The 13,536-nt window shown below is 45.4% G+C and overlaps 1 protein-coding gene and 1 long non-coding RNA gene across 4 annotated transcripts in view; one reads left to right on the top strand and one right to left on the bottom strand.

Annotated features, from left to right (window-relative positions):
* CACNG5 (calcium voltage-gated channel auxiliary subunit gamma 5) overlaps nt 1–10,039 on the top strand; it is a 60,950-nt gene extending 50,911 nt beyond the window's left edge. For both annotated transcript variants that reach the window (XM_083727817.1, XM_083727818.1), the window contains 3 exons: nt 967–1,107; nt 3,362–3,507; nt 8,501–10,039. In XM_083727817.1, coding sequence (XP_083583943.1) covers nt 967–1,107; nt 3,362–3,507; nt 8,501–8,758 — 545 coding nt within the window. In that variant the 3' untranslated portion in view covers nt 8,759–10,039. The remainder of the gene's footprint in view (nt 1–966; nt 1,108–3,361; nt 3,508–8,500) is intronic.
* Nucleotides 8,994–13,536, bottom strand: part of LOC310839294 — a 191,678-nt gene continuing 187,135 nt past the window's right edge. For both annotated transcript variants that reach the window (XR_014561400.1, XR_014561401.1), the window contains one exon: nt 8,994–9,103. This is a non-coding gene — a long non-coding RNA (uncharacterized lncRNA). The remainder of the gene's footprint in view (nt 9,104–13,536) is intronic.

Below are 13,536 nucleotides of genomic sequence, written 5' to 3'. Positions count from 1 at the left end.
CAAGAGACAAGTAAATAATTTGCAGCAATTAATATTACATTCTACCACCATCTATTTTACAGCTCTTTGAAGAGAGATGCTATAAAGATCAAAAGGTGGTATCCAACTAAGTTTTACTTAAAGTAGAGCCAGTGAAATGAATAGTCCTAAGTTAGTCATGTCTTTAAATTTTAGTGTGCCTACTCTGAGTAGCATCCACTACACCCCAGAGTGCAACCGCTGTCAACATGCATTCATTTGTTTTTGACAATTAGGCATGAGCTAAAGCCACAGGGGGTGATATTTTGCTACAAGTGAGTGAACATTCATCCAGCAATGTCATAAAAATACAGTATAACAGTGCAATCCTATGTAAGTCTACCAGAAGTACATTCAAAGTGGCTTTCTCCCAGGTAAGTGGCTATAGAACTTGATGGGACTTACTTCTGAGTGGGCACCCTGGCACTGTGTTGTTAGTTATTTAGTGGGACACTAGGATATCAGACAATAAGATGTTTTTAGACTAACAACAGCTAAGAAAAGAAAGGGTGTAAACTCCACAGAAAGTGGGAGTTTTCCCATTGACAGGTATGTGTGGCCATATCTCACAGAATTTCAGTTCTCAGTGTGGCATAAAAGTCAGTCCTTCTTCCCAGGGGATTCTGGGAATTGTAGCTTTGTGAGGGGGAATAGTTGTCTCGTGGCAACTCTCAGCACCCTTAAACTACAATTCCCAGGATTCTTGGGGGGGGGGGGAAGAGCCATGGCTGTTAAAGTGATACAATGGCACTTTAAATATGTGGTGTTGGAGATATGGCAGTTATTTCTATTCATATGCAGATTTTAAAAAAACAAAAACAAAGCAAATTATGAGTCACAAGTGCAGAAAACGTTCTTATACACATGGTGTTATTTTACTAATTTTTATAGGGACGCATTGGCCATATTAACCTTTCTCATGTTATTTCTGCCCATTATATTTTACAGAGATGATTCGTTCTGCCACCCCATTTCCCTTGGTCAGCCTATTCTTCATGTTTATCGGGTTCATTCTCAGCAACATAGGGCATATTCGACCTCACAGAACCATCCTGGCCTTCGTATCTGGGATCTTCTTCATTCTGTCCGGTGAGTTTTAAGAATCTGACATTCTTATTTGCCAGCTCCTTAGTCTGCATCTGAAATCCAGTCTTTTGTGTTCACATCTAAGAAGGACGATGGAATCGGGGGGGGGGGGGGACCAATTAAGAAAGTCAGTGTGTGACAGATTTTGATGTTGTATTCTGTCAGCCTGCTCAGCCCCAGCATAATATCATATCACAGTTCTGCATTCGCCTCAGTAGGGCTCATTCCAAGTATCGAACAATCAAACAGATGATAATAATAATAATAATAATAATAATAATAATAATAATAATAATAATATGTGTATACCACCCTATATCTGCAGGTCTTGGGGCAGTTACAACACAAAAGCACAATATAAAAGCACAAAATGCATAATAAAAGTAAAAACATCTCAGGAAAGTGTCATGGCTAGTGTGTCAGACTAGGCCTGAGGAAATCCCGGTTCAAATCCCCACACAACCAAGAAAGTTACTGGGTGGCGTTGAGTCAGTCACTATTTCTCAGCCAAACCTGCCTCACAGTGTTGTTACAAGGATTAAATGAGAGTGAGGAGAACTGCCTTGAGCTCCCTGGATGAAAGGGAGGACATAAAACGCAGTAAATAAATCAGCTCCCTTCGCCCCAACTAAGTAAATTAGCCAAAGTGCTGCATCTCATCAATTTTAGCCAAGTAGATGACTGTCACAAAAAATGTAAAAGGGTGGGTGTCAATGCATTAGCGTTGCCCTTGTTGCAACGCTCCCTGAGGAAAAGCTCTTTATTGAAGCGTGTCTCTGTGTGAGCTCTTTTCCCAAAGGTTTGCAGCCATTCCATGGAGATCCACTTTTCCCCATGGCCCTGTGGCAGTCGTGCCAGATATTCCAGATAGTAGTACAATTGCTGGAATGGACATACTGCAGAAGATGCTTATAAAGACAAAATGGGCAATCAAGGCTGCATTGCATTGAACACAATGGGGCTTACTTCTAAGTAAACATATAGCAACGTGCCCTGGGAATCAATGGGATTTCGCCATCCTTTCACCGAACCTGCAAACCCAGCTCAATCAGGCTGGTTTTACCATGTTTCCGAAAAGTGCTCAGGCTTAGATTTCGAAGGACAATTGGAGTCTAGCCCTGGCTAACTGAACCTGATAAAATGAGGTGTGTGCATGTACATACGCACGCATGCAAAATCTTCTGTGGTGTTTGAACATTCTGCTGAAGCTCCAGACATGGTTTTTTAAAAATCTGGCACAATTCTTTCAACTTATGGTGGCTGGAGTTAACAGGGGAGAGCTGGAATTTAGAAATAACCAGCCATCGTGTTTCCATTTGAGAGGAGAAGCTGATGGTTTATTCATAGCATTAAGCGAGTGTTAAACCAGCAGCTGTGAAGGCAGATCTTAAAAGCTTTCTCTCGTATCAAGAGCTTGTAGTTCAGAAGAACCATGTCTGAGAACATAAATATGTTGTTTAATTCAGCATAGGGCGCTCATTCTCAGTGAGTGACTGCGGTTGCAGCCTCAGGGTAATGGGCAAGATTGTTACCTCGGGTTGCATGTTTCATCTTAGACCAGCGATGAGCTGAGAGGGGATATGTTTATTAGATAATAATCTTCCTTCCTCACTTTTCGAGAATAGCAGAGTGCATTCTAAAAAGGCTAGTTTTAGCCTTTTAATTTAACTAATCCAGGGTGCTTTAAGGCATGCATACTGGATCCTCCTGGTATCTCACCCTTAAAACAATAACCACACAGTCAATCTTGTGAAAGGTAAAAAATAACATTTACTCAGAATACTTGTTGAAGAGCGACAGATACAGCAGTTTTGTTCAGGCAGGCTTAAAATGGTAATCAGGTAACAAATACATGTTTTTAGTCTAGTTTAAAATGGATGGCTCAGACTTAGCATATGTTCTCATGTTCCTGGAATGATGATGAGACATCGAGCAAAGAGGAATGCCGTGTTCAGGTGAGACTATATGTATGGCTACGGCCTCCCCTGACAGGCACAGTGGGAGTATCTCAGAGTTCTTTCTACAGGAAAAACTTTGAGCTCCTATCTAGCAAACATGCATTGTCGGTTTGACTGCATTTGTAAATATCCTGTTGTGGCCCTCCTAGTATTATTGAACTGCCCCAGGCAGCATTGCCAATGGGCTGCAGGTTCCCCGATCCCCATCCTTGCCATTGAGGAAACAATGGGTGCTTTGGAGTCTTACCCTGTGTGTGTGTGTGTGTTTTGTTCTAATCTCAAACTTTTCTCCACCCCAGGTTTATCTCTAGTTGTGGGGCTCGTTCTGTACATTTCCAGCATCAACGATGAGATGCTCAACAGAACCAAGGACTCCGAGACTTACTTCACTTATAGATATGGGTGGTCGTTTGCTTTTTCTGCCATCTCTTTTCTCCTGACAGAGGTAAAGCTTGGCTGCGAGATCATTAGAAAGCCCTGTGCTAAAGATTCTCTGTGTATTTTGATAGAGAATAATCTCATAATTTTATCTTGATGTGTCAATAGTTGATGCTCAACATCAGTATTTGATATCCAGGGATATTTATCATTCTCTAGCACAGGGGTGTAGTCAGAGGGGCCCTGGTGTGAAAGCAGGCACCCCCAGCATGGTCTGGCCCAGCACTCCTCTCCTGGTGTCTGAGGAACCAATGCTCACAGAGAGAAGCTCTAGGCCAAGCCATGCTGGCATGGGAGCACCTCAGCTGGCTGGGCGGCACGTGGTTCTTGCACTGCTGTCCCTGGATCCCAGCCTCACGTGAGGGTGCATGGCTTGGAACCAGGGACGGTAGTGTGAGGAAGGAGCAAGAGCCATACTGCTCAGGACTGTTGTCACTCCAGCATGGAGACAGGCTTTGCCGCTGATCTGACTTGCAGTAGAATTTAGTAAATGATGTATAACCCTCATTCATCAGCCCCTCCGGAGGTGAAGTGCGGCCATGTTTCTGGTTCCACCCCCAGACATCCATGGGCGGTAGGCTTTGGCTATACATTCATACCTTGGTTTAGAGATGCTTCAGGTTGCGCATTTTCGGGTTATGGACGCACTGAAACTCGGAATTGGTTACTTCCGGGTTTCAGCGCTGAATCACAATCCACACACGCGCAGATGTGGCACTGCGGGTTGTGAACGTGCCTCCCACGCGGATCACATTCGCAACCCGAGCATCCACTGTATATCAGTATATCACCCAGGACTGTTATGAGGGGCAGACCACAATGACGGCTTCACTCAGCAGTATATCACTGATGAAACTGCCTCTGCCTCAAGTGCACCGAGGGACAAACCAGCTGCAGCCGGGCACTGGAGGCAGAGGACTCAGGAGCAGTGGCGGTTTCATCAGCAACATACCGCTGAGTGAAGCCATCATCACTGTCTGCCCCTCATAGCGGCAGAGGAAGAAACAAGCTGCATCAGTGAGGCACAATAGAGCATGTTCCTCCCTTTGCTTAGCTGAGGCGTGTGCCAAAAGTTTTAGGGAGCTGTCAGGGGCTCCCCAGCTGAGAGAGTCCAGCTCCTGCTTGCACCCGAGCTGCTCAGCTGGAGACGTGCGGGTCTGTCACACTGTTCCCTGCTGTGGGAGGGGGTAGGTGGCTGCGTGCCCCCTCAAGGGAGAAGTTTAAAAGAGCCCCCACCTCACCTCCTGCTGGTGGCAGGGTGTGGGCCTCATTAGACTCCTGCCCTGCCAAGGCAGCCGTGCTCTCTGATGCTGCCAGGCCCTTGCAGACCCAGCAGCTGCATGTGGAGGAGTGGCGAATCAAACCTGGTTCACCAGATTACGAGTTCACCGCTCTTAACCACTACACAACACTGGCTGTCAGAAAGGAGTCTGGATGCCAATCAGGCCATGGTGGTCTGAGCCTGGAGGGAGAAAGAGGCTCAAAGCCGCCCTGTTCCCAAAGGAGGGGCAGCTGCCAAAGCCTCATGCCTCTCTCCTCAGTGGGCAGTGGCAGCACTCTCCTCGCTCATCCTCTCAGCTGACCCAGAGGCGGACATCCCTTCACCAACCAAGAGCAGAAGGAGGCACCACCACAGCCGCAGCCCTGAAGGCTCAGTGTGGCTTGGCAAGTGAGGGAGCTTGTTATGGTGGTACCTTATGCCCTTCCAAAAATCTGGCCTGCTTGGGGTGGGCACATGGGGCAGGACACAGGGCGCCCCCTGCATGCCACAGTCTGGGTGTGGATAGGGGTGGGGAAGCTGCCACCAACTCACCTCACACTCTCCACTCCTGGGTCAAACCTGGTACAGCTCCTTCATATGCTGTCGTAGGGGTGCCTGGTCATGCTGCTGCACTTATGTCCTGCTTGTGGGCTTTCCAGGGACATCTGGTTGGCCTCTGTGAAAACAGAATGCTATACTAGATGGGCTTTTCTTACGGAACCAGCACCAGTCACTGACATAACCAATAAATTCCGGATTCCTCCCATCCTCTCCCTGCCAAGTTTTACAAAAGCAACACAGAGAAGGAAGCTGACAGCCAGCACCACCTCCTAGACTTCTTGTAAGGAAGTACACAGGTGAGAGCAGGCCGAGGGAATGCCAAGCTCGATGGGGTCGTGCCCAAATGCACCAGCCTACCCTGTGTTTGCACATGTAGGAAATAACAGATCAGTTGTTCCCTCTGCTTAAAGGTGATGTTCCCCTCTTGCCTACACTGTCACTTGCTTGGATTCTAACCCACCCCCCAAAACCAAGAATGCCTTACCTGTAAACTTGAGTGGGCTGTGGAGCTGCAAGCATCCCTGCTGCAAAGCAGCCCTTCATGCATTTAGAAATCGGAAATACCTATCTGTTAGGGGACACATGAAAGAATGGGTTTGTCAGGTCGAAATATGAACAGGCTTGGTTTTTCATAGATTACTTTTCTTCCAGTTATAAATTCATTGCTTCTTTAAATTACATTTAAATCACAAAGTAGTTGGTGGCAAAACCTGGAATAGGTCTGTCCCTTTCACTGGGAAAAAGTGGAACAGCACAGCAGGGTGTGGGAAGGGACATTCAATGTATAGAAACGAGCATGTCCTCCTCAAAGGAGGGTTCATTTGCTCAGGCAGGCATCAGCATCCCCATAATCAATTAACCATGTCTCTTAATAAATGTAAAGGTAAAGGGACCTCTGACCATTAGGTCCAGTTGTGGACGACTCTGGGGTTGCGGCGCTCATCTCACTTTATTGGCCGAGGGAGCCGGTGTACAACTTCTGGGTCATGTATCCAGCATGACTAAGTCACTTCTGGCAAACCAGAAGAGCGGCGGTGCACAGAAACGCCATTTACCTTCCCGCTGGAGTGGTACCAATTTATCTCCTTGCACTTGACGTGCTTTCGAACTGCTAGGTTGGCAGGAGCAGGGACTGAGCAACGGGAGCTCACCCCGTAGCGGGGATTTGAACCGCTGACCTTCTGATTGGCAAGCCCTAGGCTCTGTGGTTTAACCCACAAGCCACCCGCATCCCCATGTCTCTTTAGAGCATCCCATTTTGTTTTGCTTTTAGCTCAAACTCCATACATTCCTCCACTGCCTGGTGCAACTGACAGGCGGGTGATGTGGTCTCACAGTACATTTCTGGACTGTTGACTTGCCATCTTCAAGTCAGAAGCAGAACCACAGAGAAATCGTGTGAGCTAGGCCTCCTTATTTATGCTAAGAATCATTAGCATTATGCAAAGAACACAGCAGCAGAAATCCTGTTCCTGTGAAGTCCTGTGTTGCATACAATTCTGCACAATGGCTTAAGTAACACCAGGATAACAGGAAGCGAAACGTGTGCTTTCCTTTCACCAACTCAAAGACTCCTGATCCCAGTGCAGCAGCTTCCATTGGCACTGTTGTCCCAGTGGTTTCTTCCAGCTCCTCTTTGGAGCAGTTTTGCTTGATAAGTAAGAGTGGCTTGAGTGCTCTGGTAGTGGAGGAAAGAGCCACTCAGATTATGTTCCCCACAGAGCGTGCTGTGATGCCCCTTTCACTGTTGGCAAAAGAGTACAGTGGTACCTCGAGTTAAGAGCTTAATTCATTTTGGAGGTCCGTACTTAACCTAAAACTGTTCTTAGCCTAAAGCACTACTTTGGCTAATGGGGCCTCCCGCTGCACCACCGGAGCACGATTTCTGTTCTCATCCTGAAGCAAAGTTCTTAACCCGAGGTATTATTTCTGGGTTAGCGGAGTCTGTAACCTGAAGCGGATGTAACCCGAGGTACCACTGTATTGGCCATAATGTATAGTCAAGGGGGAGGATTGCACATTCCCAGAGAGAAGATGAAGACCATTTGACTTACCAGCCAATGAAAATCCGCCTGCACTACAGACTGAAATAATATGTTGGGACAAGATGTTCAGTTATAACAACTCCAGCTGGGAGTGATATTTCTGAAGTATTAATGCATGCAAAAATTCTGCTGTCAAATCCCCCAGCAGCCTCACAACCAAAACACACTCCTACCCTCAGATGCCCATCATGTGATATAAGGAAGCTACCTTATATCACTGCTGCCTTGAGTCCCATCAGGGAAAAAGGAGGGGAATCATAGAACCATAGACTTGTGGAGTTGGGATCACTCCAGTCCAACCCCCTGCAATGCAAGAATGTGCAGGTGTCCCACAGGGGGATTGAACTTGCGACCTTGGTGCTATCAGCACCATACCTTAACTAACTGAGCTATCTTAATAATATTAAAATGCATTGAGTCAGACTATTGGACCATTTAGCCCAGTCTTGTCTATGCTCTCCAGGGTTCCTAACAGAGCTCATTCCCAGCCTTACTGGGAGTGGCCAGAGATTGAATATAGACCCTTCTACTTGCAAAGCAAAGCAAAAAATATAGACTCTTCTACCTGCAAAGCAAAGGGACGTGGGTGGCGCTGTGGGTTAAACCACAGAGCCAAGGGCTTGCTTATCAGAAGCTCGGCGGTTCGAATCCCCGCGATGAGGTGAGCACCCGTTGCTCGGTCCCTGCTCCTGCCAACCTAGCACTTCAAAAGCACGTCAAAGTGTTTAAATAGGTACCGCTCTGGCGGGAAGGTAAACAGCGTTTCCGTGCGCTGCTCTGGTTTGCCAGAAGCGGCTTAGTCATGCTGGCCACATGACCCGGAAGCTGTACACCGGATTCCTCAGCCAATAAAGCGAGATGAGCGCCACAACCCCAGAGTCGGTCACAACTGTACCTAAAGGTCAGGGATCCCTTTACCTTTACCTTTTTACCTGCAAAGCAGTTTCTGTACCACGGAGCTACAGATCTCCCTCAAAGGCAGCAGCATCCCACAAGGTTCAAAGTGGAGATATTTCATGCTTGGTTTGCCTGCCTGGCTCATCAGCATGTCACATCCTATCAGAACATTAGAACGGCAACCCCAGTCCTTCCGACAACTCGAGCAATTGTTTTGTTTTTGCTCTCCTTTCCAGAGCGCAGGTGTCATGTCTGTCTACCTGTTCATGAAGAGATATACTGCAGAGGAGATGTACAGGCCTCATCCTGGCTTCTACCGCCCACGGCTTAGCAACTGCTCCGACTACTCTGGGCAGTTCCTCCACCCAGATGCCTGGGTTCGTGGACGCAGCCCTTCCGACATCTCCAGCGATGCATCTCTCCAGATGAACAGTAGTTACCCTGCTCTACTGAAATGTCCAGATTATGACCAGATGTCATCCTCTCCGTGTTGAATCGAAAGTAACTCCTTCGCCTTTTAGGAATGAAAACCTGGTGGAGGCTGTTGTGTCCTCAGTATGTACTTTTAAATAAATAAATAAAAAGCCCACTGTTACAGGACAATCCCTCTCCATTTATACAATTAGTGAATAATATTAATTCTTACCTAGAGTTTAAACGGGTTCTCGCAGCGATGCACATATGCATATCCAGAAAACTACAGTGGAGGTTTTGATCCTGCAGCTGGTCCATATGCCCAGATCTCTTTGAGTCGCGAGAGAGTGTGGAAAAGATACAGGATCGTACCCAGCGGAAGCTTGAGACCAGAAGGATACTTGTAGGGTTTTCGTAAAGGCAACCTGCGATAAGCAACAAAGGTTTGCGGATTAGAATATGTTCATTGTAAAACATTACCAGAATAAGATGTAAATGTCCATTCCTAGTGAATGATTGTTAGAAAACTGCAGATTGGTGCCATTGTCTTCAAGCTGGAAGGTAGAATTTTAGAATTAACTAAAAGTACTTCCTCTTGGCAGTATTTCATTATGAACTGAGGTTGGGGGTTTCGTTAGGAACCAGACAATTAGTCCTCACCAATTATCCCTTTCCATTCCGGTGAGGCTAGTCCTCAATCCAATTTGATAACTTCACGACAAACCCTCTGACATTGCAGTTCAACACGTTGAAATAAGGTGCCTGGTGCTCTGCACGTGTAAACACAATCTATTCTTCTGATATCAGACTGAAAATATAGGCTTTGAAGTAATAATAGATCCAAATATAATTTGGCTCATAATACGTGGTCTTAGAACTGAGTGAATAGGGGATACGATAATTTATGCCCTGCAAAAACCAAGCCCAAAGGCGTCATTCCATCAATCAGCTTTAGTTTATTTTGCTATTTTCCTTTCTTTGGGAAACCCACTGCAATGGAAGTGCTTGTATTATAACTGGCGCCTCGGGGGATTGATTGGGTCATGTTGGCATTCAGCTCTGCCTGTAAATAAAAGTATACAGAAAAGAAAAGTTCATATCTGTATGTTGTACCATGTGTATATTATGGCTAGATTGTTCAGAGAACTGCAGTCAAATGTACAGAATACAGTAAGCTGATTGGCTGCTCTGAAAAACGTAAGTGTACAAAATTCTATGTACATGCCAGTTTTTGTTTCCACTCTGAAGTTATCCTGAGTTGTAATCAAAAAGAATCCAGACTTTCAGTCTGTTTACAACATATTTGTAAGAATTAATTACGGTAAAAAATAAAATAATGACAAAGATTCCGAAAACACTCAGGCCGTTGCAGCCGGGATGACTGTTCTCATTGAATAACACAGGACCGTGAACAAATACACATATTGGAGCTGGTATACTTTTTGATCTGACATGTCCAGTATTTCCTTCCTTACTAGATGTGTCAGATGCTGGTGTTAAATTTGTCTCTGTATGTAATAATGAAATATTCACCAATTTTACTTCCAGGATTCCAAGTTTTCCATCTCAGATTGTGGAATTGAAATGTGAAATTAATTATTCTGCCTTAAAGGTAAAGGGGACCCTGACCATTAGGTCCAGTCGTGACCGGCTCTCACTTTATTGGCCAAAGAAGCCGGCGTCCAGCTTCCGGGTCATGTGGCCAGCATGACTAAGCCGCTTCTGGCGAACCAGAGCAGCGCACAGAAACGCTGTTTACCTTCCCGCTGGAGCGGTACCTATTCATCTACTTGCACTTTGACATGCTTTCGAACTGCTAGGTTGGCAGGAGCAGGGACTGAGCAACGGGAGCTCACCCCGTCACAGGGATTTGAACCACCAACCTTCTGACTGGCAAGTCCTAGGGTCTGTGGTTTAACCCACAGCGCCACCCAGGTCCCTCTAAACTCATGCGCAATGGAGCCCTCCCCCCTCCCCCAAAGCTAAAATCCCACTGATCAGATATTTGGTGGGGAAGGGTGAGCAGGGGGACTAAATCGCCACACACACACACCCTTCCTCCAAACAGCCAGATTTTACCTTTCAGAAAGGAGCTCTGTACATACATTTCTGGCTACTGAATTGGCGAGTGGAACACTGTGCACAGTTCATGTCTGCCCATCCAGCTCTTAAGACAAATGCAGAAGCTTTCTTCAAATGCAGAAGCCTCCTGCTAGGAGCATGCACAGTGCTCCTAGACCATGAGCAGGCAAACTAAGACCCGGGGGCTGGATCCGGCCCAATCACCTCCTAAATCTGGCCTGCGGGTGGTCCAGGAATCAGCGTGTTTTTAGAATTGTAGAATGTGTCCTTTTATTTAAAATGCATCTCTGGGTTATTTGTGGGGCATAGGAATTCGTTCATTTTTTAAAATTATTTTTCAAAATATAGTCCAGTCAAGGTCTGAGGGACAGTGAACCGGCCCCCGCTGGAAAAGTTTGCTGACCCCTGTCCTAGACAGATTGGAACCCTAGTGTTCAAGTCATGAGAATGAAGGAAGGTAATGTACTTCTGCTACTTCTTTCTCTCTAGTATGTGGCTCTATACTCCCCTACATCTCTCCCTCTCTTCATGTTAAGAAAAGGGCACCAGTGTTCATCTGGCAACTTAATTATGTGGAAGGACATACACTAGCTTTTCCTGGTATGGCAATGCAATATGCCAGTTCTAGCTGATATCTTCATTCCAAGTCAAGCGCTCGTATATAAACTGAAAGGTCAAGTCACTCCAGCCCAGACTGAAGAAACAGGAGCTATATAGGGCTCCATCGATATACAGGTTGAAATCATTTTGTAATTCGCTTTGTTTCAAAATTCAGAGCGTGATTTTGGGCCTTCTAATGTGTGTAAATGCTTTTGGCATTATCTCCTTGAAGTTGAAGCTATTCTACTTCTTCCACAGAAAACACATGCTTATTGAGTATTTTTAGGAATGTTCAAGGATTAAGCAGAAAACTTTTAAATAAATTTTATACCTATGATGGAAGCAGGGAACATTTTAATCAGGTACCAGGGAGTTTTTGTACCTCAGTACTAGTACTTTTATTTACCAGCCTTTATTTAAGACAGGGGTGGCCCTCCAGATGTTGTTGCATTGCAGCTTCCATTATACTTGACAATGTTAGCTGAGGCTATTGGAGTTGAGAAACCTGGAGGGCCACAGGTTCCCCACTCAAGAGTTTAAGAGTTAATTCAAACCTAGCTTGATCCACTACAGATCCTGAAGCTGAGGCTCCAATACTTTGGCCACCTCAAGAGAAGACTCCCTGGAAAAGACCCTGATGTTGGGAAAGATGGAGGGCACAGGGAGAAGGGGACGACAGAGGACGAGATGGTTCGACAGTGTTCTTGAAGCTACCAGCATGAGTTTGACCAAACTGTGGGAGGCAGTAGAAGACAGGAGTGCCTGGCGTGCTCTGGTCCATGGGGTCACGACTAAACGACTAAACAACAACAACAACAGCTTGATCCACTAGCATGGGGACAAACAAAAGAGGATGCCTTCACCCCGGTGTGGCTTCCCTTTATGACATACACAAGACAACAACAAGAACCCACCAAAAGCATAACTTGTCCTAGCAACCCACTCCCTCACACACATGCAAACAAAACTCACTGCGGTGAACTGACAGAAACCAATCGGGCCCTGGGCCCCCAAATCTCTCTCACAACCAAAAAAACCCCTAATAAATGAATAGAAATAGAACTTACCCACATGACACTGACACAAAAGCCTTGATCATGCACTGTGTAAAAGAATGAAAGTTTACTACCCCCCCCCTTCTCTCCCCACCTTGGAAAGCCCTGCTCTAGTGTCTCACATCAAAAATAACGGAACTGTAGAAAGGACTCTACGAATTGAAAGCAGAGATGCTGTATGTACTTTTGTAACCCAAAAAAAACTTTAATAGAAGCAATTTAAAAGACAACCCTAATTTGATCCATTTCACCATGATTCAGTCCCATACATCAGAGTTCAGCTCTTCAACATATAAAATTATACTAAAAAAAGAAGACAACTGTGGCTTAGTAGGATACACAATATTCTTTGTTTGTCAGATGTATATTCCACCTTTCCTCCAAGGAGCTCAGGGTGGTGAAAATGGTCCCCTCCCACCCCACCCTATTTTATCCTCTGTAGGTACGTTAGGTTGAGAAAGGACTTTTCCAAGGTCACCAAGTGGACTTCATGAATGAGTGGGGATGAATCAACATGGATCTACTGTACCTAGTCTTAGTACAATCAATACTCTCACTTCTGATAACTGCCAGGTAAGATGGTCTCTGGGTGTTCTGAAACTCCATAATTCACACACACACACACACACACACACACACACCCCCCACCAAAATCATCATTGGAAGTAAGAACATGAAAACAAGATGCTGCAAGAGATCCCTTTGGATTCTACGCTCAAAATAGCCAGTATGGTGGCTAAATATATCCAAATATCATTATTGTTTTTGAAATGTAAGACACGTATTAGAAAATATTATTTTCAATCTACTCAGTTTGTTGAATCTGTAAATATGTTAATATCTCAGCAATATGCCTCTCAAAAACATACATGCCCAGCAGTTTGGTTTGCTACTCGGGTCAATGAAAACAATGGCTTGGGATTTTCGTTGTAAAGATTTCCTATGTTCTTTGGAGCTACTAAATATTGCATCAGGCTGAAAGTCACTTGCAACCGACACCTTTCTCTCTCTCTCTTTTACACACGCACAGAGACAAAAATGAATTCTAACCATTTGGATGACATATGGAGTTCATGACACCAGAAAGCTGTTCAGAAGATCAGGAAGGAGTGAAGAAATAG

The sequence above is a fragment of the Podarcis gaigeae genome (genome assembly GCF_964106915.1).
Source record: "Podarcis gaigeae genome assembly, chromosome: 2".
NCBI classification, from domain to species: domain Eukaryota; kingdom Metazoa; phylum Chordata; class Lepidosauria; order Squamata; family Lacertidae; genus Podarcis; species Podarcis gaigeae.
This window is presented reverse-complemented; position numbering and strand designations above follow the sequence as displayed.